Below are 27,083 nucleotides of genomic sequence, written 5' to 3'. Positions count from 1 at the left end.
CCTGTTTTCATTTAGAGTTTCTGTTTTGTTTTATTCTCTTAGCTAAAATGTGATTCAGTAGTGAGTGAAATCAGCGCTGGTCCAGGAACAGTGAATTTTACAATAAACAGGGAATTATTAGCAAAGGTGAGTAGTGTCTTTCAAGTGCTTTAATGTAAAAATAAATTTCTCAGTATAAAACTGTAGAATACCTATTATTGTCTTAGGAAGGTATTTTCTATGTAAATCTGTCTTTCACAAGTTTTCCCTGAGGATCCCTGTTGCTGGTTTGCTATGTGGGCCTAGAATTTGGAATGAGGCTGAAGAAAGTTTCTTCTTGTGAGGAAACAATGCATCCAATGTTCACTGATAATCATAACTCTTCTATTTTCCTCTCTCTCTGTGCTTTAAAAGGCAGGCTTGGTTACATCTACTTTGAGTTCTTACAGTATACAGCTCAAAAGTTTTGATCTTGTAAATACTCTTGGTTTTACCTGAAGTAGAAGTATTTGATAGCAGATCCTTCATTACACACTTGACTGGAAAAAAAAAAAAAAATCAAGGGGGAAAAAACCCAAAGGGAAGATATATTCCTCAATATCCTGACTGAAGTATACATATACATTGTAACCGAGTCAATGGCTATTAGAGAATAGATCTATAAGTAATTTTTGTATGTGTGTCTAGCTTGCCTTCTTAGGTGTCATAGTAAGAACAGAATTAAAGGGTTTTTTACAGATGCTGTTCCTTAAAAAAAAAAAAAATCAATAGCTGTTACAGAAAAATTTTAAAGTGCTTTTTTGAGTGGGAAAAATAAGAAAAATTTCCACTGAATGAAGTGAGATTTCCACTTTATTTCACTTTGTTAAAGGCTTCTGTTATCTTCAGGAAACTTGTCCAGTGCATACAGCTTTGTGGATTAGGTCTGTAGAGCATTGGCCTGTGTGATCTTACATGTTTCAGTTTATGTAGGGACTGACTTGGTGCTGTGAACACATTACTGACAATACTCACACAAACTGTCTTGAGGAATTTTTTAAGTCATTTTACACAGTCTCCAGACTTGCAAAGTAGACACATTTTAGTACAGATCATTCATAGTGGCCTTACAGACTTGCAGATGGGAGAGAGAAAGAAGGGGTGTTTGGACACATGGGAATTGAAGAGTTGGCTTTCTTTGGCACTGAAAAAGTAGAAGGTTTCCACAAAATTCAGCCTTTATTTTCACCAAAATTCTGCCTACAATTTCTCTTAAATTTTTTACTTGATCAGATACAGCTTTCAAAAGTTGGTGGTATTTTCATCTGTGTATGAGACCTTGTTTGCTTGGCAAACCAGCAATCTGATTACTAATGTGAGTAAAGGATGTGGGATCAGTCTCCTTTGTGGCTGGTAAACAGTTTTCTTGGTGATACTTTCTGTTGATGAAACTTTTTTGTGTGTGTTTTTGTTTTTTTCCAACTGTGCTTTATTTAGACTGTGCTGCAGCAGGTGTGGAAAGATGGTTCAGAGTACGGAGTAAAAAGTGAACTTTTCTCTACAGTTCCCAGACAAAAGGCAGTGATTGAGTTCAGGTAAGCCCATTTGAGGGGTCCTTTGAGGTAATTGCCTTGTCTGCTGATTGATATTTTCCGGTTGACATTCATTGCCGTAAAGTGTCATGCCTCTGATGTTAAACCATATTTTTACAGGATTATATTAAGCTGTATTTGACACTGATATATTCACCAAGTAGAATATAAATTATATTGAGGGATTTGAGGCTTTTTCCCAAAACATGCTTGTGGTATTTAAGGAGCTTGTGCCTTACACTGCCCTCCATTAAGAATATTGTCATTTAATGCCTAATAGCATTCAGTTTTTAAGAAAGCATCTTTTTATTTTGTTATGAAGCAACAAAATCTGAATTTCCAGCCACTAATCCATTTCTTTTTTCACCTTAATACCTTCCTCCCTGACTTGTTAAAGCAGACAGGCATTTGTCTGGCTAAATCTTGTTAATTGCCGCCCCCTAAATTTTTTTCCAGTGCAATTTTGTTGACTGTCACCTACTCACGGAATGAAAAGTGGCTGACTCAGATTTTTTTATGGATAAATATTTTTGTTTAGTAATATTCCCTCTACAGGCTTCCATAGTCACAGAAAGTAAGAACTTGGCTTTAATTTGGAGGTTGAATTTTCATAGCTGAACTTTCTTTTTTTTTATCTGGGCAAACAGTTGTGTAGAGAGTTGGATTTTGTTGGTTTTTTTTTTCATTGTGGGGGTGGGCATTGCTGGAAAGATTTAATTTTGCTTACTGATCCTTGTACACAAGGTCTCTCATCCTGGTATCAGATTTATCTCTAATAAAGACAAGAGGAGAATGATCCATGTGTCCTAAACATGTAAAAAAGGGAGGAGATATTTTCGGTTCTTTGTCACTAGCACAGCTGGGCTTTGGTTAGATTTTTTTGTTGTTGTTGGGTTGGTTTGTGGGGTGGTTTAACCACAGCCCTGTCTGTTACCTGATACTGGAGGGAAAGCTGGTTGGATAGGAAAACTTGCTGTCTAGGACAGAAGCTAATCAGGGAATCTTATGGGAAGATTGAAAATGGAGGTTTTATTTCAGCTCTGCTAGATGCATGAGTTGAATTCTTTTAACTTGGTGATCTGGCAGTTTTGTACACTGAACAAACATTATTTGTAAAAATCTGTTACAGCTCCCCTAATATTGCCAAAAAGTTTCACATAGGACATCTGCGTTCCACCATAGTAGGTGAGTGTGCATTTCACTGTCTCCTGGGAGGGCTGCTTTGTCTGCCTGCTTCCCTTGACAGGAGAGCACTGCTAGCATTTCACTGCTTGGGTGTGAGTGGCTGTGTCAGGCTCAACTTGCTAATTAAAACCCTTCTGCTCATTATGCAGTGAAGAAAAGAACATGGTGTGTTGCTGGCAGATTTATTAAGTCACACATAATATAGTTTTACGACTGTGAATATTAAATGAAGTAGTTAAAAATTGGTCTTCAAAGACACCCAAGGCAGTTTTCATTGAGGTGTTATGAGAGTCCTTTGAAATTTAAATTCTCAATTTGCACTGGACTGCAGAGCAGTTCAGATGGTTATGTCTTGGTGGCTGTCCTGCAGAAAGCTTGCTTTTATATGCTAATTACTTTATGCCAGTGTTACTGACACAGTTGCTGTAATTTCTAATAGAATAATTAATAAATTTCTTGTGCAGTGCTCTAATGGTAAGTGGAAAACTTTGCTTCTCCCTCATTTCCTGATCTCACAATAAAAACTAGTAGGTTATAGCAGAAGATCCTACAAAATCTCTGTATCTAATAATGTATTAGTTTTTAATTACACTTAATGTATCATGTATAGTTATTAATTGCATAAAGTAATTGCCTCTTCTATGGACAGATAGTTGAGTGAAATGACATATCTTGAGCTTTTTTTATGTTCCATTTCTGGATCCTTCGTTACAAAAGAAAACCACTTTCAAAAATAGTTCTGTAGATCTATGTTTGTCCCAGAGTAAGAGAATTAATTAACTACAGAGAATGGAATTGAAAGTAACTGCAAGCTGTAATCTGGTGTTGTAACAGCAGCAGAAGAGAGAGCTTTCTGCATCCTTTACAACAGTATTGTAATTAAAAGGTACCCTTGAAGCATAGGAAAGTAGAGGAAGGGATGTGGGTATTTCTACTGTGTAAATTCTAAGGCTATAACTAAGCTCAGGAAAGAGATGAAGGGTTTTTGTTGTAAAAGCAGTTGAAAGTAAGAAGTCCTTATATGATATGACAAGTTTGGAGCATAGTGTGTTAATTGTAGAACTCAGAAGTGCTCTAACAGCCTACAGAGATTCAGGACTTGATGTTCTCTTTTTGGCATCACAGTTAACAGCAGTTCATGAATTTTGAGTGCTTGCCTAACCTGGTATGAGGTTGCCTGACTGTGATGGAATTGCGTATAATGCCACATATTTGTGAGAATACAAGAAGACTTTAAAAGGTTTTTCATGATCTTATACTTTGCAGTACATACACCTGTGTTTGTTTTTATACCTGTTGTGTGAGATACTTTGTTGCACAGTTCAGATGCCCAGCCTTTCTGTTCCTGCTCAGAAAGGAACTTGCTTGTTACTGCTACTGCTGTTTTCGGTTGTCAGGTATTTTAGCAAATTCTATGGAGTATTTTCCTCTTCATTTTGAATACTGATCATACAAAACCAGAAAACTATTCTATAGAGATGAGAGACTACCTACTACTGAAGAATAATACCATTTTTGTTTCATTACCAGGGAATTTTATAGCAAATCTCAAAGTTGCACTGGGACATGAAGTAGTAAGAATAAATTACCTTGGTGATTGGGGCATGCAGTTTGGTACGTTTCAATATTTTTTTACTCTGTGCCCTTTTCTACTGTATGATATGATCTAGGTTTCCAGCTTCAGTTTTTGTAGGCCCGTTGGATTCACTCTGCACTCATGAGGAATGATATCTTGTTTCCATGGATGTACATCTCCTTAAAAAATTCTGAAGAAAACAATCCAGACTGATCCATCAGCAGTTTGACCTGTACTGATGTACAAGACAGGACCAAATTTATCCAACTGTCCTTCTGTCCCTCAGTAGCTCCTCTCTCAGATTAAACGTGTAGTTTGGGGGTTATATGTTTTGGTTTGGGGTTTGGTTTTTTCATTTGGGCTTGGATTTTTTTTCTTTGGTTGCTTGGTTTTGAGGGTTTTGTTGTTGTTGTTCCTTTTCTCATTATTCATAGAGCATAATTAATTTCCACAACAACCACATTTTGGCATGTTGGGGCCCAGAGAGTTTGTATCTTTAGAGATATCCCTGCACTTTCCCCAAAATACTGTTTCCCCCTAAAATGTAGCAAAAGAGAGGTGTGTAGGTGCAGAATGTGCAAGTGAATAGGGCCTGGAAGACTATCAGTCCTGTGTGCACACACATAGACACCCCTACCTCTTCTGAAATGTCCATTAGATCAGTGGAGACTGAAAAGTCCTCTCAAGTGTAGCCTGAGGATGCATGGCTTGGTATTTATTCCCTGACCAGAGATCATTTATGTCCCATTGCTGGATCTGTAGCTATCCTTCTGTTATGGCAGCTGACCCATCCATAGCATTCACAACTTTGTTGACTTCTGTTGTTAATCTTGCATTAGAAATTGATCTATATTCTCTTCTACTTTTCCAATTTCCCCCAAAAAGCTGGTTTTGGAATATTTTTAGGCATTAAAAAAAAGGCAGTCATGCCCACTTCCTCATTCTTGAAAGCTGGTACACCTCTGTAAACTATAAAAATCCCCACCACTTTGGCAGTAGGCTCTGGAAACCATCCATTTATTGATGTTTAAATGGCAAACACAAAGTGCAGTGTCTGTTAAATGGTCACTTTTGTTTATTCCAGCCCTTATGCTGCCTCCTCAAGTTTCAATGGTACTGCTGTTTATGGGGACATCAAGGAATCAATTTTATGAAGAGAATTGGGTTAAAAATTGAATGTAAATACCCTACTTTCACTCCATTTTTATATTCAGATTTGTAAGTGTAGAAAACTAAAGTATGTTCAGTTCTGTAGGAACCCAGAGTGCCGAGAATATTTCTATTCTACCTCTTGTCCTTCTAGACTAAATTCCTGGATTTTAGACAGTGCAGTATAACATTCTCAGGACTGTGAGAGCGGTAATAGAATGCTCCTTATTAAATTATTTCCCCTGCAGCTTGTCTTTCCTGATCCTGTTTGTGATGAAACAGTAGCTTATAGCACAGCTTTGCTTCACTTATGATTTGTTTCATAAGAACTGAATACAGAATGAGTTCACCAAAAATTTGGTAAATTTCGTCATTGCATATTTCATTCATTTTTGCCCCTTAGACATAATTTTATCACTGCACTATTGTATGATGAATGTGGCAGTGACAGTTAAGCAGTGAAATGCTATGTGGATAAAAGGCTTCTCAGCTGACCTCATTCAGTCTGCCTTTGAAGATACTAAATAGCACTCTGAAGTCTGAATATCAGGAGTTTTATGTATTTTAATAAAAAGGTTCCTGAAGGTATGAGATCACAATACCTGTTATTTACATGTGTGCCATTTGTGCAGCACACAGCTCTTACAATCATGCTTTTGACCTAGTAGTTCCAACTATTTCTTTCAAAGTAGGTACTCCCCTCTCTATTTGGGCTGGCTCAGCTCAAATATATGGCAGGTATTATAACAAATAATACTCAGGCTTCGCAGAATTATAGCATAGCAGTGTTATTGTAAGGGTCCTTTCTCAGAAGCAGTGCTGTAATTAACGATCTGTCAGCTGGTTTTACAACTGCTGTTGTCAGAAGCTTTAAAATGTAATAATTGAAAACATATTTTCCTGAAACAGAGCAAAGAAACCCTCAGCCTTTAGGCAGTTTTGGGGCAGGTTTCTTAAGGTAACAAAGCTTATGCAGTCACACTATCTGTCCATCTGTCTTCCTGTCACTCTGCTCCTAATAAATTTTGAATGCTTTGGGCAACTTTAGCCAGATCTGACAAAGAAAGATATCTCCGAGAGAGTGAATTTCTTTTGGAATTAATGGCAGTTGGCAGTTGAGTAAGGGTAGAAATACAATGTATTAACCTCTGAGAGAGAACGTTAACTGTTGTGTTTAACTTGCTGGCTAACCAGTCAGCACCTCTAAGTCACAATCAGTCCCAACATGTGCTGCATCTTGCCATTAACCAGTGAGTGTAACAAGGTCTGGGAATAATTTGGGAAAGACAGCAAATGTGTGGAAGGATGTGTTTGTGTTGAATAAAGACTGGCAGCTGTGCTGGAGATTGGAGTGTAAAGTCAACATTGAATAGTGGAATGTTTAGATACACTAATATTTAAGAGAGATCATTAGGAAACCGAGCTCTGATTGCCCATAGAACAAGCTGTCCTTAACTAAACTCCCTGTCAGTTGGATTAGACTAATTTTATTTCCTAAAACCTAACCTGTTCCTCTTCTTTAAGTCTGCCATATCTTCTTCTGTACTCAGTGTTTCTAAGAAGGAAGTTCTTGAGACAGTGCTATTTAGTTGCAGAGAGTTTTCCAAAGGGATACCTGCATACCTTTTCCTACATCGGTCCTGGTCCTTGTCAGCTCAGAGGAATGAACTGACCTTAAAGCCAGCCTCAGATAATCTAAGAGACTGACATGTTAATATTGCTACATTACTGACAGAGTTAATGGGGTCTTTTCATTTAGGCAAAAAGATTGGGATTTGGATTTCTTGCCCTTTTGGATGGCTTTTGGAAAGTCCTGAAGCCAAATTGGATGCTCAAAAAAGCTGCATATTCTAAGCAGGCAGCAAAAATTTCCCTTGAAAACATGGCATGAGTGATACGAGGAATTCCACATTGTATCCCAGTTCTTACCGTCCTTGAAATGGTAATACTAATAAGGGAGGAAGCAAAACAAGGAATTTTGAGTATGTTCTGTTGCTGGACAGTTTCCACTGTGTGGCTTCTCATTTACTGCTTGCTGCTGTGTAAAAGATAATTTTCTGTACAAGTCCAGAAACACAAATTCCTTTCGTGAGGAATTGAAAAATCAACATAGTATTTCTGACTATTTTCTAGCTATTATATTTTCCGTGGTTGGGGTGGGGGAGAGGGGGTGTTTTTGCAGTGCAATAATAGGTTATGCTTTTGATTTTTTTTTTTTGTAGCATACACCCATTATATTGTTTTAAAGTGTAAGGCTTTGGTTACAGTGTTAAGACTAGACTTACAAAAATAACTTCTCAATATACTCTGGTCTGTTGTCTAACTCTGTATCTAATTATTATTCAAGGCTTATTGGGTGTTGGTTTCCAATCCTTTGGCAGCAAAGAAAAACTAAAATCCAGTCCTTTACAACACCTTTTTGAGGTAAGTTCAGAGAAGACCAACTAGATTTGTCTTTCCAGGATTAATAGGGGTTTGGTTGTTGGCATGCTTTATTCAAATATGCCTAATACCATCTGAGTTACTATTTACTTTTTGCTGATCTTTTGGGACTTGTAAGTGATCTTTGTGTGACAGCGGTGCTGGGTGTAACAATGCACATAAGGGATTTATGTACTTTCCTGCACAGATCCAATAACCATGAGGAGAGATGAGCAAAATTTCATGAATGGCTGATGTTCAAGCCCTCGTCCTCTAAAAGAAAGATCTCACACGTTAATGGGGCTTTGTCAGTCAGGGTTCTTGTGTGGCACTGTCAGTGTTTGCTTATCGCAAAGCTGAGCTGTGCTTCACCCTTGGAGCTGGATATGGGAGCTATGGCTGATTCTGGTGTTCAGGCAGCGTGTCACAAACACAACAGTATAAATCTGTCTCCTGGCAAAGGAGCAAACTGTGTTTGAATACTTGGACACGCAACAGCTGAATGCATGTTAGTCAGATTGTTTATGTGGCAGGGTAGCTTCTTCTGAGCTTGCCAGCTTCTTTGACACAGGTAAATTCTATTCCCTTGTTCCCTTGTCCCTGAGCCCTGCGGATTTAAATTGATAGATTTTCAACACTGAGGTGTTCTAGAGTTGTAGGACTGATTGAAAGAGAAAACAAGAAGCAGTCATATTTTTGTGGTTGTGCGTCACTGTGTATTACTTAATTTTTGTTTATAATTTCTGTCCATTGTTAGAATTTAAATTTTTAATACTTGAATTTTGCACTAAAGCTTTAAAATACCAGCTATTGCAGTAGCATGTAGGCTTTATGACCTTAAAAAAATTGTCTTTAAGTGTAAAGAACAGTATTCAGTCAAGACGGAAAAGATTCTAAAACAGTAGTTGTTTGAGACCAAATTAGTTTCTCAGTTATTCGCAGTTTTTAAGTGTTTGTTCAGCTGTATCCCTAGCTATATCAAAGACTGAGATGTGTTTCAAAATGGTGCTTTTTCTGCTGTTGTGTGAAATCAATCTTTCTTATGAATATGAGCTTGTAAAATACTGAGTCTATCAAGGATTTTGCTGCTTCAACTGCTATCTCAATTTTAGGCAGTGCAGTTGCTATAAATGTCAATTTTGTGGTCCTCTGAAGACAAGTCTGTGGTTTAAAAGTCCACGATAGGTTCCCTTTCATGCATAAATTAGTTCTTCCATATTTTGCTGCTGCAGTTGTTTCAAGGTTATGAAGAGGATGATAGTGACAGCAGTAAGGAATTAGGACATTCATCTTCTTTCAAGATAAGCTGAACATTTTCCTATTGGGCTTTGGGCTATTCATTCATTCTTTAAATGGGAAATGTGTTGCTTTAACATGTCTTTAAAATTTTGACATTAAAAATGTCATCTTTAAATGAATTTGTATTGTTCTTGTAGAACTGTTTTTATTGGAGGAGAGGATTATACTACTTCAACATTTTCAGTGTCATTATATTTTAGGTGTATGTGCAGATTAACAAAGCAGCAGAAGATGAAAACACAAAAAAGCTGGCTAAGGATTTCTTTAGAAAACTGGAGGAACATGATGAGCAGACATTGTCAATTTGGAAGCTATTTAGAGACCTCAGTATTGAGGAATACATCCGGATTTACAAGGTACAAATCATCCAAATGTTTTTTCTGTGTTGCTGGTAAAATGGTCTCTGTTTCTCCATTGTTTCATCAATATAATTGACAGTGCACAGCACCTTTTCATCCAGGAAACTGCCAAGCAGTGAACTGACTTGGGATCAGAGATTGCTCTAATGTTATCAATTCATTGCCTTTCCCATAAACTTTAGAATGTTGTGGGGACGCTCTTTCTCAGTATGCCCAGTTAAGCCCCATTCTGCTTGGAAAAAGCACAGTAGTTGATTTCTCATCCAAGCAGGCTGTTACTTTAGTTGCTGACATCCTAGATACGTTTTATCTAATGGTGTCCACGTAACTGGCTTTTAGACTAATTCTCCTTTCTCAGAAGTCCTGAAGTTCAGAGTGTGATGCTAAGCAGCAAGGCAAATCAGTGCTGGATAAATATTGCTCAGTTTTGCTTTATCTTTGAAGTCAGCAACAACCCACCAAATTTAATAGTTTCCATGTAATAAATTTTATTAGAAGATAACTCTGTTTTCACATTTCTGATCTAATGTTATAATGTTGCATATTAAATTGGGTGTAAGAAATTGTAGCAGCAGGAGTTCACTGCTGGTGGAGTTGAGGTAACATACAGCCATCTGTTGCACACTCTGATCTCATGACTGGAGCCAGTGTCTGCTGTTCCATGGGACATGTTTGTGCCACTGACTGAAAAATTAATCTTAAAAAATTGGGAAACAGTTTATAATCCAAATAACCTGGCTGTACTTTAACTTCTTCCCTGAAACATATCACTGGAGCCAAGAAAGTACTGTAAGTTAAGATCTCCTGAGCAAGACACTTGATAATTCTTGTGGAAAGCTGACCTCTGAGGGCAAGTAGGTGCTGGGCTGGATCTTGAAGGTCACCCATCATCGATCACATGATGACTGGTACAGCTAGGTCTTTCTCTCCCAATTTCATTCAAACTAAAAAATATTGAACTGATGACCTGACCAGGTTTGACAGTTAAGGTCATCTTGTCTCTCTTGAGTGTACCCTTATCCTTCATGATAGTGATTTCTGTATGCTCAGCAATGTTTGTGAGTAGCTTTTACTTTTTAAAATTCCTTTTAGCATCCTTTTAAAATAGGGTTGGTTTCATGTCCAAACCCACTTGTTTCACCTCTGGCACAGCAAGTTAGAAACCTGTCTCAGAATTTGTGTACTAATTGCTCTAACCAGTTTATGCCTGATTTCTCATGAATGTTATATCCAACACTGTATTCAACTCAGGGAGAGATTCATTCTAATGCAGAAATTGATTAAATCAAAATTCAAGCATCCTTTTGTTTTAACAATGAAGTGACATTTACTGGAATAAAATTAAACTTTGCACTGTATCTGATCTGTCACCTATAATCTGACTTAGTCTGAAGAAAAATGATTAGCCTTAATCTTAACGATGTTACCCTTCTTTGATATTCTTGGAACTTATCAGCGTCTAGGAGTGCACTTTGATGAATATTCTGGAGAATCATTTTACCAAGAGAAGGCCCAGGAAGTTCTAAAGATCTTGGAAGATAAAGGACTCCTTCAGAAAACAATGTATGAACTCATGCAGTCTATTGGTTAGCTTATTTAACATCTCAGTTGCACTCAAGATACGATGAGTGAGGTTTGTACATAATCTGAGGGGAAGAGTTTTCTCTAGATGGTTTTGGTAGCTGTTCTGGTAGACCGTCAGGATTTGTGCAGTCACAGCTAAAAATTACATTTTCCTTTTCTGTGACCAGCACAGAAGCCTGGCTGTGACAAACTGGGTACAATGACAATGTTCAACTCCTAATGGTGTTTTAGCCTGTTGATTAGTTGGGTAGCTGCATGTGCCATTTAATGAGCGGAATTGGATGAGACCCTTGCCTTGATGAAAGAGGTGCCTGGCTGAATTGGGGTGGAAGCTGTAATCGTGGAATGCACCAGAATGTGGGCAGGCTGCTCCCTGGCATCAGCAGTGGTGACAGCAAACTTACAAAAAGACTTAAAGGAGACAATCATTCAAAGAAAAAGTATGAGAGTGTCTAGAGGGAGGCCTCCTTGTGGCAAGAGGCCTTTGTTTTGGCTCTGACCTCAGTCTTACCTGAACATACCTGTGTACTAGCTTGCAGTGACATCAGTGTCTTCCCTCAACTTACAGAAAAGGGACAGGAATTGTGGATCTCTCGGAGAAGAAAGACCTCTCAACAGTTTCCACTGTCATGCGCAGTGATGGGACATCTCTTTATATAACAAGGCAAGCCCATCTTTGTTCGTTGCCAGTTATTTTGCCAGGGAACTTGTGAACATGAGCACATTTGTAACTGATAGCATGGATTTTGAAGCTTTTTATTTCTAGGATGGAACACCTTCGCTAGTAAGTGAAACTAGCAATGTAACTATGGTGGGATGAAAATGGCTCTTAAATACTTTTCCTCCCCTTAAGCAATCTGTTAGTAAATCTCCTCTTCACATAAATCATAATACTCTCTCCAGCTACTAACTTTGAAAACAAAGCTGGGATCTCTGGATCTAATAAATAGTTGCCAAATGATGAAGGTTTTAGAAAGACCTTTGCTTAAAATATTTATTGACAGTGTGATGCAGAAAAAAATTGCTTGTTCAGCCATGTCTTCATTGACTCAGTGGACCACCAGCACTGTAACATCAATTTTATTGCTGTTTTCCTGCCATCTCATCAGTATCCTAAAATTCCTCTTGGGTATTTTAATATGGAAGCCTTAACAGTTTCTTTGTGCCAGGAACGTAAATAAATCTAGTGTCTAGCCCTCAAGGTAAACTCTGCACAGCTTTTCAGGGCAAGGGTATTAGAGAGATGCTACAGTCAATCCTGCACATGAGGGAGCTGCTGAATCCTGTAGCCAAATAGAGACAGAGATGCCACAGCTCCATGTCTGCCGGTCAGCCAGGAATAAGGCTGAACCCCTGATCTCAGCAGGCCCATGCACAGGGCCAAAACCACTCAGCACATTGGGCATTTTGTTGCCCTCTGGGTGATCAGGATGAGTATCTATTACTGTGAAGAAATAGGCATATATATATATGTATGTGTATAGATACACATGTGTGTGTGATATATATTGAGATATATACTTGTATTACGTATGTGATATATATGTTATTTAATAATTTAAGTCATATACATATGTATTGTATGTGCAGTATGTATCCCTCCAGTAGCTGGAGGTCCCTGTGGTCTCTCCAGCAGCTGGCCTGGACCCTCTGATGCCAACAGTACAGACTCCTCTGGGTACCTCATCTTTGAAGGCACACCTGGAGACTCCCCAGGATACTTCACCTACTTGCTTGGCTATTCAGCTTGATATTAGCTGTCAGTCATGCGTGGATGTGTGTGCCCTCACTCCAGCTGTTGGCAGCAGAGATGCCTTGTGACCCTTGGTCAGACTCCAGTTGTTATCACTTCATTTTGCTTATGCCCAGTTCCCTCAGTTGCTGGCACCACGGATGCAGGGCCTGCATGAGCTGTAGTCCCCAGGTCCAGCTGCTGACACTCCAAACACGCATGCAGACACAGGAGAGAGCCCCCTGACCCCAGGAGAGTTTGAAATGGAGTTTCATGGGCAGAGAGGACAGATTGTGCTGATGAGGTGCAGGGCAGAACTAGGCAAACATAAAACCAGCAATCAAAGCCACCCATCCCGGTTACCATCTTCTCCTTCTCTTTTCTTGCCTTTGGTTCCTCCCCTAAGCATCCCATAACAAGTCTTGTGCAATTGCAAATGCTCTTCCCTTTCATCCTGCATGTCCCTTAGGAAGTACCCTCCCTCAGCCAGGTGGTCTGGAGGGCTGCTGTGGTGACCCCTGAGGAGGGTTTCAGTCTGGAATACAAGGCTGATGGTTCTCCTGTGACACTCCTCTGTGTGTGTGTGTGTGTGTGTGAAGGTGAGCTTTGTACTATTTAAGCTGTTGCTGAACACTGGGTTAGTTTTCCAGGGAAGGGTTGTTTTTCTCACATCCCAATAGAAAGACAGAGACTGGACTTACTCTGCACCAAAGAACTATTTTCTCAGTTATTTTATTAGGTAGTGGTTTAAAAAAACATTTCAAATGTGTCATCAGCAAAGTATACATATCCTTTTTTATGTGTAAGGCATACATGGATCCTTCTATTCAGGAAGTCCTCTCCCCTCCATAAAAAGCAGATTATTTTTCTAAGAGGCAAATAGTGAGGTATGTTTGAGTGAAAGTCCAAATAGTTTCTCGTTATCTCTTTCAGAGATCTCGCAGCTGCCATAGACAGAATGAACAAGCACAGCTGGGATACCATGATTTATGTGGTAAGTAATTCTAGATTCAGCACACACTTTTGTGCTGACTCTCTCCAGTAACCCAGGGGCCTCTGGCTTGAAATACGACTTTGACACACAGTATTTTTGGCAGTAAAATAGATGCTCTTACTGCCCAGCAGCTGTGCCTCTGTGTGGCAGTGTTTCTTGGTTCTGTTTCAGTGCATGACCCCTACAATGGTTGAAAAATGGCTTTAAACTGAAAGAGAGTAGGATTAGATTAGGTATTAGGAAAAAATTCTTCACTGTGAGGGTGCTAAGACATAGGAACAGATTGCCCAGAAAAGCTGCCTCATCCCTGGAGGTGTTCAAGGCCAGGTTGGATGGTGCTCTGAGCAACCTTTTCTAGTGGAAGATGTCCTTTCCCACAGCAGGGGGGTTGGAACAAGATGATCTTTAAGGTCCATTCCAACCCAAGCCTTTTCATGATTTTATGGAAATAAGCTCTGGAGTTATTCTCTATTAAAAAAATTTATTGCAATTAGTTTGAAAGGAACTTTTACTTGATTTGACATATTTTCTGTATAAATGTTGTAATTAATAATTAAACAAACCAGAAAAAGCTGTTAGTGTTATAAAGGGTTTTAAAATGCTAATTTAGATTAATTTTAGACCGTTAATTTCTCAGTCTACTCTGAAGTCCTGATATCTTATCTGAAATGTACATTTTTATGGCTTTGAACAATGCCTTAGTTTCATTATGTAGAAATTGCACATAAAGTACTATTTAATCAATCCAAATGAAGCAGTTGTAGACAGGGAATCTTTTTATATTTATTGGTTTCATTATTTTGTTTTTTAACAATTCTAGCAGTATCAGTAATGGATATGAATAGCAGGACTATCTCCTTACTTGTCTGAAACTGTTTTTTGATCTCATATTAACAAGGAGATACCATGTGATGCTTTTAAATCTTCTTCTTCTCATATTTAGAAAAAAAATTAATCATGAAAGCCATGTTCTTTTATATGAAGTCCAGAATTAGTAACGTGGAAAAAATCTGTATGTGGTCATGATGTGTTTGGTAATGTCTTTGTACCTACTCTGTACAGCTTTTTCAAAAGTCAATATAATATGACACATAGCAAGATGCAGGGAGGGAGATCAGTAAGCAAAACAGTAAATAGAGAGATAGTTCAAAGTGCAACTTCTAGTTAAACCACATTCCTCCTTTTAGCTTCAGTCTTCAGGAAGTTTCCCATCGCTTACTATTCTTACATGTTGTCATAGAACAGGAACTTTTTGGTTATTTTGGGGGAAAATCGTTTGGTGTCTTGGTTTGAAAGACAGGTGTCTGCCAAGGAAGGCAGGAGTCTCCCTTGAAATGGAAGGAAAAAAAAATTGCAACCCCCTTTCCTCCGAATTATTATAATTTTGAAATTAAGGGGCTTTCAGGCAAAGACATGAAGACTAGGAATAACAGTTCTTTACTATTATATATCTATATGTGTGTAACCAGTCAAACAAACAGCAGTAACTCTGGCAGTAACAGCAAACAATCACAAACCCAGTCCCAGCCTTCTCGGCTGTCGGGCCCTTTCCCCTCGGGTGCAGTTCCGCTCGCAGCCGGCAGGGGCGCTGGCGGCTCCCGGTGAGCAGGGCAGGTGCGATGGTTCCCCCGCGGCTGCAGGGGGCGCTCCGGAGCGAGCTCGGGGAGCACGCGGCACCGGTGCCCTGGGATCCCGGGAAGGGATGGGACAAAGGCTTCACAAACCGCTGGGCAGCCGATCCCGGTGTCCGGCCGGACCCTCGGGAACAGCAGGCTGGAACGGCAGGCTGGAACTGCAGGGACGAGCACAAATCCTGGGTGGCAGACGAGACGTATCGAACTCCAGAGCTGCAGCGGGAACTCCCGGAGGTCTCGGCAGGCAGGGCGTGCGGGGCTACGATATAGTGAAGGCTCAAAGCAGCGACAGGGGCAGGGCAGCCACAGCCTGGCTCCCAGTGGGCCGGGGAAAGGTGGGCTTGGGATCCCGGGGCTTCTCCGGTAGAAGGAAGGCAGCTGAAAAAGCAGAAGCCTGCTATGCTGACAAATTCCTTCCAGCCTCTCTCTCCGTCCAAACGCCGGGAACTAACTGCCCACCAGCCCAGGTGAAAGAGAGTAGCCAGATGCACCCCTCCTCCTGTGGCCAGGTCTTTCGTTTTTCTTAAGCACCAAGTAATTTGTCCCCCTGGAAACATGTATGGGGAAAATTCTTTAACAGAAAAAGAAAACAGAAGGGAAACTCCTAAAACCCCAACATTTGGTTTTGGCGGCAGTTTTTCTGCCCCTGCTGGCTGGAACAGTGGGTTCATTGGCATCAAAGGGCAGTCTGGCTGTTAAAATTCAGTGCATTAGATGTTCAGGATGTTTCCTGTCTAGTTCATGTGGGTAGGTAATTATTTGTGTTTATTATACCAGGAGGTAGCAGGGAGCAAGGGAGAAGGAACAGTTAGGAAAAAGAACAGTTGGGGGTCTACTTTGCACAAATCAGGGTGTCAGCTGAATGTTCAGCTCATGGAGTGAGCAAGCATAGGAGCAATAGTCTCGAGCTGACTGCTGCTGTACCTGAACATCAGTCACTATTTAATTCCTTGCCTGGGCCTCCCTGGTCTCCTTCAAGTCCAAGGACATGCACAGCACATCCAGACTGTGATGTGATTGATTTGTCTATCATAGCCAATGTCTCATTCAAGTTGGAAATGACAGATCAGCCTTGGCCTGTCCTCTCAGCCTTGCTCAGGTTGTATAGTTTTCAGAGGACCTGGTTAGTATTTTTATCATTTCTGACTTTCTGAGGGCTGAGAAAGTGGGTCCTAAAAGAGCGAAACAAACTCTTAGGAGACTCTTGTGGGACAGACAACCTGGTGAGGGAACTGCCAGTCTTGCTGAGCTTTGCTGCTTTGTGGCACTGCTTTGTGGTGAGTTAGGACTTTATTCAGCGTTACCAGAGGCAGGAGGACTTAATGGGTTTAAATGAGAATGCTAATGATTTTAGTCTTTAATAATTAAATACAAATGTATTTCAGAATCCTAATCTTGTTACAAGAAAATTATTTAGAGACTCTAGAGTCTTATTTCATAAGATGATCTTATTTTCATCAGATCAACTTGTTTAAAAGAACATTAATTTGGTTTACTACTTGTAATGCTGTAAATCAGTGCATTCACCAATTTAGGTTTTAAAACAATCCTACTTATTTCATAAAAAGGCAGTGATATGAGCAAAATATTCAAAACATTTTAAGATGTGGCATATTATTAAAGAAATACTCAGATTCCATTGAATGTTGCACTCAAGAAGGAGATGAAAATGCTTTTATATATGAAGAATTAAATATAATCCATGCTGTCAGACTGCAGGCTTCTACCTTAAAGCCAGCCATTTAGTGAGAGAGGTCTGGCTTTGTGCAGAGATGCCCCTCATCTGTAGGGTGCATGGAAAAGGAAGGCCTTGTTTGAAGCACTGACCACTGCTGTCCACTTATCAGCTGTCCACTTATCAGCTGTCCACTTATCAGCTGTCCACTTATCAGCTGTCCACTTATCAGCCTTGCTTGTGAGTTGGCATGGGGAGGTGACTCCAAGGAGCAGAGCAGCTTATGAGGAGCTAGGAGAGAGGAGGCAGGTGCTTGATACACTGGTAGAGTTGAGAATGAATACAAGATAAGCACTTCATGCACTGCTCACTCCCTGTCGCAGAACACCAAACAAACGAGGAAATAGTGATTATTTGGTTATCTCTGCATTTTTCTTTAAGGAGGGATAAAAAGGAGTTTGAGTGAGGCAGTCGAAACAACTAGGTAGGAAAATGAACCTCATAGCAACAGCTGTGGCTAGAAACCCACATGGTAGTTGTTGTTAGACATAACATACAGTCAGAAACTACTTCAATTCGTAGGAGAGTAACCAAAAGTAGAAGAGAGCACAAGATGTATCATTATGAAATTGTGATAATGTGTACTTTTTTTAAAAAAAACTTATGTACCTGCCTTATGATGTAAAACTACAAATCACACTGGAGACGATAGAAACTAGTGGGTTCTGGAGGCAGAGCGCTTAAAGAGGTGTTCTGTATCTAAGCCATAAGACCCTTGGAGTCTGGTGATGTAACACAGGGGTATAACGGGCAGCAAGGTTCTGAAGTGAAAATGGAGATGTTTTGTTTGATGGGCAACTCACAGATCATGAGAAACTAAAGAACATCAAGGTTTCCTTTCACTTTGTGTCTTTGCCTTCATGACCTGAGAATAATAATTTCTGAAAAGGTGGATTTCTTTTTCTAACATAACTCAAAGTCCTGTTGCCATAGATTCCAGCTGTCACAATTTTCAAGTCTTGCTTGTCTTTGTAGGTCTTAATTTTGCTTGCAGTGACTTACTGGCACTGTGGTATTGTGTGTTTGTGTGTTAAAAGCTACTCCTTATCAGACTCGTAGTGTTTTCTGATATGCATCAATTCTATTCCTTAGACAGATAAAAGTCAAAGTAATCACTTTCAACATTTATTCCAAATACTGAAGCTCATGGGTTATGACTGGGCAGAAAGGTATGTACTAAAAATCTTAATTATATACTGGGTTTGGTGGTTAATTTTTTTCCCCCCAAGAATGTGTATAATATGTACATTGGAATTTCAGTGGAGTGCTCTTTTGAAGAGAATCTTCTGATGGTGTCCATCCACCACCATGCTATAGCACACATCATGAAGGCATTTTGGATGAAACTAAGCTACAAGATGTGGTGCTGGTGTGCAAGTAATGGACTCCAGGGTACAAGCAGACATTTGGTCTGTAGGACCCAACTAATACTAGTCCAGCAGAGAAACAAACCCTCAGAATTATGTGCAGTTGAGCCTCAGGTCTTCGTGAGCAGCCTTTTCATTCTATGTGTCCACTCCTGCTGGTCTGATTTATTTGTGAATGGAGTCATTGCCGTGTGTTTAGGATGGGAAAAACAGCCCTGTCTCTCATTTAACAGGTTTTTCATAACTGCTTGATGTGAAAAAGGTAAACAATTTTTAAGAGACTTTGTGGCATAGCTTCTGGGATATTGTCTGGTCACATATAAAATTATTAGCTCTTGAAGTATTTTATTTCAGCAGAGATCAGAATCAGAGTTTGAATCATGCTTCAGGCTTGAAGTATCTATTGCAGGGAACTGTATCCCTGCTGTAATTCCTTGTAATTACCAATCTTGTTAGCAATCTGAGCAAAGGTCAGTAATGGATCTACAGACTAAATCATATTCTTCTCTGCCAGACTGTGTGTCTTTTGTGGTTAAATAAAGGGTTTTAGCCTTCAGGAATACCAACCTGCCTCCTTTCACAGTGCTTAAGCTTGTGCTAAAATTACCTTAGATTCTCAATCATGAATAATACTTGGGATTATTATGAGCAGAAGCAATGAATACTTTATTATTAGCAATGATTAATTATACTTTTAGTTTAATGTGGCCACAATAGAATTATTATGACTCCTTTTCTAATTATATTAACAGATCTCTGTTGCCACAGTAATTTGATCTGTCTGTATCCTGCCTCTCCTCAATTTATTGCAAATTATTGCATTGAGGCCTCTGTACTAAAGCTAGTAGCAAGAGAGATTCCTGAGAGCACACAAATGACCAGGCTATCATAATTCTGATCATAATTTTCTCATTATATAATAAGTATGGAGCTTGGTTGCTGAAACGAGAGTTGCTGATTATATCACTAAGCTTCCCACGTTGGAGTGTTATTTATTCAGCTGTTATTGCTGTTTCCTGATAGAGAATCCAGCTCTGAACAAACACCACAAACATTTCTCTCAACTGAAATGTAATTTTGGTCCTGCTGCTTCTCAACACAGGTGCCAGCATGTGTCTTTTGGTCTAGTTCAAGGCATGAAGACTCGGAGAGGAGAAGTAATTTTTCTGGAAGATGTTTTAAATGAAGTTCGCTCAAGGATGTTAGAAAACATGACTTCCACAAAAAGTTAGCTATTTCAGGTCTTATTAGTTTCTTTTGATGTTCTGTGTTGATCAAATTGTGTCATCTTTTCCACCCTTCACTTCTCCCTGCATTGCACTAATCACAGTGATACACCCTTTTTCTTTCTTTTAGTACTTCCCATAATATAAACAATGTTAAAATAATTCTTTGCAACTCTGTGAACTCCCCTAAATTACAGATTTGCAAATTCACATTCAGTGAAATTATTTCATCATACCCTGGGAAGGAACTACCTGCCTTTGGGGACAACAATCTCTTTTTTCTGGAGAGACAAACTAGTCAATAGTGGGGTTGGGGCTGGAGTTCAGGGATCAGTCAGATTTCAGCCAAAGGATTTATAGCTCTGACAGCTTTCTCTGGCAAGAGTGACCTTTGCTTGCCTCCCACTACTGCCTTGTCACCCTGCCAGCCTCGTGGCTGTTCCAAGTGCCCGGGAGGTCACTGCTCTGCCCCAGATTGTACTGAAGGGAGAGTTTGCCTGCACCTCGATCGGGCTGTGGTTCCAGGATCATTTCCTCCTGATGCAGTACAGATTCAGGCAGTTCCCAGTGAAATGCTGCCCTGTGCTCTCTGGAGTTAGATGCTGGATTGAGTCAGCCATGTGAGCATCTTAAGTAGTATGCATCTTCCTTGCTCTGCCTTCTCAGCTTTTTTAAAACTGATGATTTTCCTTGTACACTGGACAAGGAGATGGTGTTCCCTGCACGTGGCAGGGGGTTCGGACTGGATGATCTTTAAAGGTCCCTTCCAACCCAGAGCATTCCATGATTCTCCCAGTTCAGATGCCCTTAGTATAGTCAGTTTAGATATCTACAGTGGATGGTGTGAATACTCCCTAAACGTACATCCAAATGGTCCATTAGCCATTAGAACAACTTTTCCTTTTTTTGTTTATGTATCTTGTATCACTTGGAGCTTTTTGTCAGTTTTTCAGCAAAATCTGCATTTCCCTGATCTTGGAGACTGGCTGTCAGAATTGTGAAAAGGAATTTGGGGTAGCCTGTGTGGCCTGTCATAATGAACCCTTCTTACCTCAAAATCTGGGAAAGTGGGAAAAAGCCCATGTGAAACAGCTGTTTTCAGCTTTTAAGAGAGATTTATATCCTAGACTCCTTGCTGCATGCATGCTGACAATTTCCATATTGCTAGTTTACAGTTATGGAAGATAAGCTCTTTTAGTGGCATCTCCAGGTCTGAGCAAGAGGTCATTATGATACTGCAGACTTAATGATTTTTTTCTGTTTCTCTTCAGCAACCAAAGAGGTACAAGATCCTGTGGAGACAGCAGAGAAGGTTGGTCTTGCAGCACTCATAATTCAGGTGAGTCTGAGCTGCCTCACGAGGTGTTTGCATCATCTGTGAGAAGTTACAAATTGAGATGAAGAGCCCTATCTGGGCGACACCAATTTATTGTTGCAGGACTTCCGGGGCCTTCTGTCATCTGATTACCAGTTTAGCTGGGATCGAGCTCTCCAAAGTCGGGGAGATACAGGTGTGTTCTTGCAGTACACCCATGCCAGACTCCATAGGTAAGAGGAGCATTTCTGCACAGTACAGTTTGACATGAATTTTAACCTTATTAACTTACTGCTTTGCTAAGTAGTAGTAGTGCTAACTCCTTAAATATGACACATGCTCACTTTTTCAGCAGAGGTGTGAGTTTAAGATGGAAATCATTGAGACTTCCCAGAAGAACAGGCCAATTAAAATTAATTTTCTACCTCGTTTCCACGGAACTGAGCTAACTGTTCATGTACTTTCTCAGTTCTAGGAACAGCCTCTTTGTGGCTGGTGTCAGTGATGAGGAATGGTAGCCTAGAGCTAAGGAAACTGATGTAAAAGCCAAAATGTATTTTACAAAACTTGTAAAATACACCACATCACAGAACTTGGATGTTTTGGCTAGCACAGTAACTAGTGGATTATTTTTAACATTGTTATTTCCCACTGTTGGTAACCAAGATTAAAAGGAGATCTCTTCCTGTTGGCTTAGGTCAAACACCTGACATGTTTAATTATTTTTTTAAACGAGTTTCAGAAGAGTCCAGTTTGAACAGTTTAATCAATTTTACTGAACTGCCAGAGCGGACCTCAATATGTGTTTTCATGTAAGATTCCTTCCTGGCTCAGGCCAAAGGTGTGTAGCAGCCTGATGTTCTGAGGCAATGGTAGCAGGACATGGTGTTCGGGGAGAACATGCAAGCCTGATCCCTTTCTCTGGTCTGTTCCTCTTGTACTCCCTTATCATGTAGGTATTGGTGGTGCCAGGGTACCATTAGTGGGGGATTGACTACCTCCCTAGTCCTTTTAGCTTCTGGACCTGTTGTCCATGCGTGTCTCTAACTGTGTTGCTAACTGAATGGCCAGCACAAATCTTTTTGTTTTTTATCTTAGGTTGCAGTCAGCTAGTCTGTCTCAGTGTTCTATTCAGCTTGAGCAGAGCCTACCCTGTTCTCTTAAAAACACAGATTACTGGTTTTTTTGTTCAGCATTGTTAAGAGGTGGTTTACATCCAGCATTTGTTTTCCATTCTTACATTTTAGTTTAGAACAGATGCATGGGAATGCAGAGCTAACTGACGTTAATGTGGCGTGCTTGCAAGAGCCAGATGCCATCTCTGTTCTTCAGCATCTTCTCAGGTTTGTCTAGTGTTCTTTCCAAATACCAGTTCCCTTAAAATAAATATCTGGATATGCCACTGACCTATTGAGAAGGCACAGACTGCATGATCATCAGAAAAAATGGCTGTTTGGGGCAATGACTTGCCTTTTGTGCCACATGGATTGCAACATTTGAAGTGTTTGTGGCTTTAGAAGCCATATGATGGAAAAAGCAGTATTCGGAACGTACTCTGTGTACATGAGCCTCCTAATTATTTCTTGTCTTCACAAAAGTGTGCTAAGCTCTGTATAAATATTAGCTGCAGATTTGCTTGGTCCCTCATGTTCTGTTTTTGTCACGTGAGAAAAGAGAGAGGAGGTGAGGTAAATGGATTCTTCAGAGCTACTGAACATGCACAATTGGTACCTGTTAATAGCAGTAATGTTCTTCATTAATTCAGTCCTAAAGTGTAGCAGTTTCTGTTTTCATTATTTCATAGGTGTATAATTAAACTATGGAGACAAGGGAGTTGTCCATGTTGTGCAGCCTGTGATGGGAGTTGGAGGTGACCAAAGCTTTCAGAATTCCTATGTACTGCATTGCACACTGTGCAGTGCCAGCAAGTTAACTCTTTTGACCATACTAAGACCTTCCTGAGGCCATCTGTTTAAAACTAGGACTTCCAAAAGTCATGCCAGGGCACCAGGTGGCTCCTTTGACCTGCACATGTTGGCTGCAGAGCCCTACCATTAACTGTAATTGCCTCCAGAGGTCTGCCTGCAGTCCATGGTTTGCTGCCTGCTCTCTTGTGCAACAGCAGGACCAGACAGCTCTCAGTAAAACCAGTAGTGTCTTATTTATCCAGTGCCATTGTATTTCACAGAAAACATGTGAGTTGTTTCTTGGGATTTTTTTTATACTCTTACATGACTGCAGAGCCCTCGTTATCAGGGTGCACTCCCTGCACTCCCCAGTTCTGCAGCTTGTCTTTAAGAGAGGAAGGTTCCATGGCAGGTCAGCTTGGGCATGCTGGCAGTGATGGGCCTGGGAGCTGAGCAGAGATCAAGAAGTCCACTCCCCACTTTGAATTTGAAATCTCTTCAGCCCCAGAGGTGTTGGTACCTTCTTGCAGGCTGTGAAAAAGGACAGCAAAACACATGAAGAAAAAACATAGATCTCCTGCCTCTGCTTGCACTACCCTGTTTAATACTGTCTTACAAAGTTAACTGTATTGTGTAAGTGATGTAGGATGACCCTGCTTGACCAGGGAGGTTGGACCACCCACTGTGGTCCCATCCAACTTGACCCATTCTGTGTGATTCTGTATTCCAGGATTTGTCTTTTTCTAATGTTGCAATATTCTTTTTATCTACTTAAAATTCTAAGCTGCATTTACTAAAGGCAATGCTCTCTAACGGACTATTTTGATTTCCTTGGTTATTTAACACATTTTTTGCTCCTAGAAACTTACAATTAGTGTTGAGATGTAAAACCAGACATAATGTTCCAGGAGCAAATATAGCTCTCGTGTTCTCTTTGCTATAGCCTGCCTCTCCGAGGTGTTTGCATGATGAGGAGCAGAAGCAATCTCCTTCAGTAACAAGTGAACAAGGAAGGAATAATCAGTTGTGTGCTAATGACATGGCTTAGGTCTGCTTCAGAAGATTAGTTGTGCTAATTCTACAGCTGTGGTTGTGTGCTTGTTCTGACTTAAGCAAGTCTGACGAGCCTTCTATCTGAGTACACCTTGTACCACTTCAGCACCAAACAATCCTTTTCTTCCTTCACAGGTATGACGAGGTCCTGTATAGATCTTCTCAGGATCTGCAACCCAAGCACATTGTCAGCTACCTCCTCACACTGAGGTAAGGTGTTTGCTGATACTGGTGGTGTCTCCAGTGAGGACAGGTCTTCCTGAGTTGGCTCTGCAGCCCTCATATCTGCACTGCTTTGAAGAGTAAAAATAGTAGGAAGATGCAAATGTGTGGGACAGTTTCCATGAAGCAGGAAATATATAAAGTAGGATAGCAAATAATGTAATAAATAGTAGAGATCAAGGCTGGAGCCAGGACCCTCCTCAGAAGCTTAACAGCTTTTAAGAAAAAATAATCACTTGGCTGAAACACAGTATCTGAACCCAAAATCATGGTGGACTAATGATGTCTTAAGGAGCAGATTTGAGCTGATAACATCCTCTCAATATCAACATTTCAGCTAGGAAATTTTATCCAAACTGCTTTTAACCACTATCTCAGCCCATGAACAAAGCTTGTTATTAGTGTAAGTTCTACTGTGTATCTGATTCCCATAGGGATTGGACAGCACCATGAAATGCTGGAGTAGGCTTGGTGGAGGAAGCTGTAGAGCCTGTGTATGGGGAAGGCTTTAACAAGTTAAGGAAAACTGTACAAAGAATCATGCATCTTGGAATGATAGGGTAGGTTGTCAAGGATCTTCCCAGAGCAGTCCTGAGATTGTTTTGTGGGTTTTTTGGGGGGATGGAGGGCAGGGAGTGGGAGGGTATGTGTTTAGCAGGGAGATTATTTTGGGGTTATTTCAGGAGAATTAAGTTGTCAGGGCGTGCCATCAACACCATGCAGGCTACAGAAAACCATGCCCTCCTTCAGCCAGGTGAGAAGCTGTTGGAAATCAGCCTCTGGCATGCTGCAGTTGTGGGTGGCTCTTCCAGTTCTGCTGCTTTCTGTAGCCCACAGCACTGCATTTGTCAAGTGACTTGCTCCTTCTCACTGTTCTCCCGTGTTTTCCCTTTCAGCCACCTGGCAGCCGTGGCACACAAAACCCTTCCCGTGAAAGGCAGCACGCCTGACGTGGCACAGGTACGGCACCGCGGGGTTGGGGGCTGGAGCCTGGCAAGGCAGCCCCGTGGAAGGATCCATCAGGGCTTTGCCAGCCCAGCTGTGTCACCACTGGGGGGAATACGCACCCACAGGTGAAGGAGCCGACAGCCAGGCTCTCCCGAGGCCGGCACTGCTTAGGGAATGCAGGGATTGCTGTTCACAGTTGTGCCTCCTGGAAAGGGCTGCTCTGCTTGATCCTCCCAAAACACAACGTTCCTTAAGGACAGCTGCTCCAGACCCAGTCAAACACCTTCTCATCACCTTTCCTTCTAAATATTTTAAGAGTAAACATTTGAGCATTTAATTGGTGGTTGACTTTTGATGGTTTCCTTTAGTGGTTATGTGGGAAGATAGAGAATTAGGAGAGAACTGAATCTGTCTCCTCCCTCTTGCCACCTACATATCCCAAGTTGTCGGTATTGCCTCTCTAGCTAAAGCACATAGGCTGACAACTGTTAATGTGCCATTCCTTATAAATGCAAATTCTTTTTACTGATCTCCAAGGCAATGTTTGACCCCCTAATGACTCAGTAAATGATATATTAATTACACTGCCTCTCTTGTTTTCTTTCATCTATTTCAAAAGGAATTACCTATTTGATTTTGGTAGGAAGTCACATTTAAGTCTTGAGTTGTGCTGTAGGGGAAAAGCATTCAGTGGAAATGGTGGAGCTGCAGTCTGTGTTTGAGCTTAGATACTGTAGGCATCTGTGCCTTTGGAGATGGACTACATCAGATTTAAAGGAAAGTTTCAGTACCTTATCCTGTAAATAAAAATATTTCTAAATATCTTGCAATGTGACAGCTTTCAAGAACTATGATTTTTGGATCAAGCTTGATAGAGCCCTTCCCAACAGCCAGCTGTATAACAGCCAAGACATTGACAAGGGAGAGTGAAATTTTCAAAGCAGCCCATAGTTGTTTGACAGCTTGTCACCCAGGCACAGCGAGGGGAGGGATTCCAGCAGTATCCTCAGGCTGTACTAGCCCGTGGTGCATGAAAGATTTTCAGTTTTTAGTCATTGCACTCTTATTCAGGCATCTCTGCTTGCTCTGCCACAAGGGCTGGGCTGGACATTCCTCTCCAGCTTCCTTTGTTTGACAAAGTGTCCCTCTGTTGACAGTGCAGTAATGGGCTGCCAGCAGCTGGTGTGAATTCTGGCAGCATTGGTGTGTTCCCTAGTGCTCAGGTTATGTGTAGATCTGAATCTTGGTAGGGGCTGAGACTGCACAGGGACAGGCTGCACACGGTGTTCTCACCTCTGCTTCAAACTGCTGTTCCAGGAACCACACCCTATTCTGTAGCACTACCCTAAAACGACTTTTTTCTTGTTTTCCAGGCACGGCTCTGTCTCTTCCAAGCTGCACGCTTGGTTCTAGCCAACGGAATGAAACTTCTTGGCATTACACCCATAACTCAAATGTAACGAGGCCATATGCAATGTAAAGTCACATCTCTTAGTAAAATGATTTTTTTCTACAATGATATGAATCCTCTCCTGTGTGTCACTGCTCCTGCAGGCTGAAAACTCCATCTGCGCTGGGAAGTTTGTGTTCTCCATCCTACCAACTGCAGAAGAGCAGGTGCTGCATGGCCATTTGCAGGGGGCAAGGCTGTCACAATCACTTTCTTCGGGCATTTGGTGGCACTTCTACCTGGAACTTCCCATAAAAGATACTCGCTGTGTATTTGCCATGTAAATATCACATCCTTTTGGTAGAGGAAGTGGTGTTAACTGTGCTGCCCTAAGCAAAGTTCTCCATTCCTGTGGTTGCCACTGTGTACCAAGGCCT

General features: G+C 40.8%; 1 protein-coding gene across 5 annotated transcripts in view; it reads left to right on the top strand.

The window, feature by feature from the left end:
• The window catches only part of RARS2 (arginyl-tRNA synthetase 2, mitochondrial), a 31,599-nt gene extending 4,827 nt beyond the window's left edge, over positions 1-26,772 (top strand). Inside the window, exons 4-20 of one of the 5 annotated variants that reach the window (XR_007202889.1) lie at positions 43-126; positions 1,456-1,553; positions 2,680-2,735; positions 4,266-4,349; positions 7,808-7,884; positions 9,381-9,536; positions 10,996-11,102; positions 11,692-11,787; positions 13,789-13,849; positions 18,311-18,387; positions 19,688-19,812; positions 21,083-21,150; positions 21,250-21,359; positions 22,374-22,469; positions 24,222-24,296; positions 24,743-24,868; positions 25,205-25,268. Coding sequence is in view for 4 of the 5 variants with exons in the window: in XM_048299927.1 (XP_048155884.1) it covers positions 43-126; positions 1,456-1,553; positions 2,680-2,735; positions 4,266-4,349; positions 7,808-7,884; positions 9,381-9,536; positions 10,996-11,102; positions 11,692-11,787; positions 13,789-13,849; positions 18,311-18,387; positions 19,688-19,812; positions 21,083-21,150; positions 21,250-21,359; positions 22,374-22,469; positions 24,222-24,296; positions 25,205-25,268; positions 26,630-26,716 (1,521 nt within the window). In the remaining variant the exon portion in view is untranslated. Of the gene's footprint in view, positions 1-42; positions 127-1,455; positions 1,554-2,679; positions 2,736-4,265; positions 4,350-7,807; positions 7,885-9,380; positions 9,537-10,995; positions 11,103-11,691; positions 11,788-13,788; positions 13,850-18,310; positions 18,388-19,687; positions 19,813-21,082; positions 21,151-21,249; positions 21,360-22,373; positions 22,470-24,221; positions 24,297-24,742; positions 24,869-25,204; positions 25,269-26,629 lie in introns of those variants that run through there. The other 4 variants (XM_048299927.1, XM_048299928.1, XM_048299929.1 and 1 more) reach the window with 4 other exon arrangements.
• The last annotated feature ends 311 nt before the right edge of the window (positions 26,773-27,083 follow it).

This window comes from Corvus hawaiiensis, chromosome 3 (assembly GCF_020740725.1).
Source record: "Corvus hawaiiensis isolate bCorHaw1 chromosome 3, bCorHaw1.pri.cur, whole genome shotgun sequence".
In the NCBI taxonomy this organism is placed as follows: Eukaryota; Metazoa; Chordata; class Aves; order Passeriformes; family Corvidae; genus Corvus; species Corvus hawaiiensis.
This window is presented reverse-complemented; position numbering and strand designations above follow the sequence as displayed.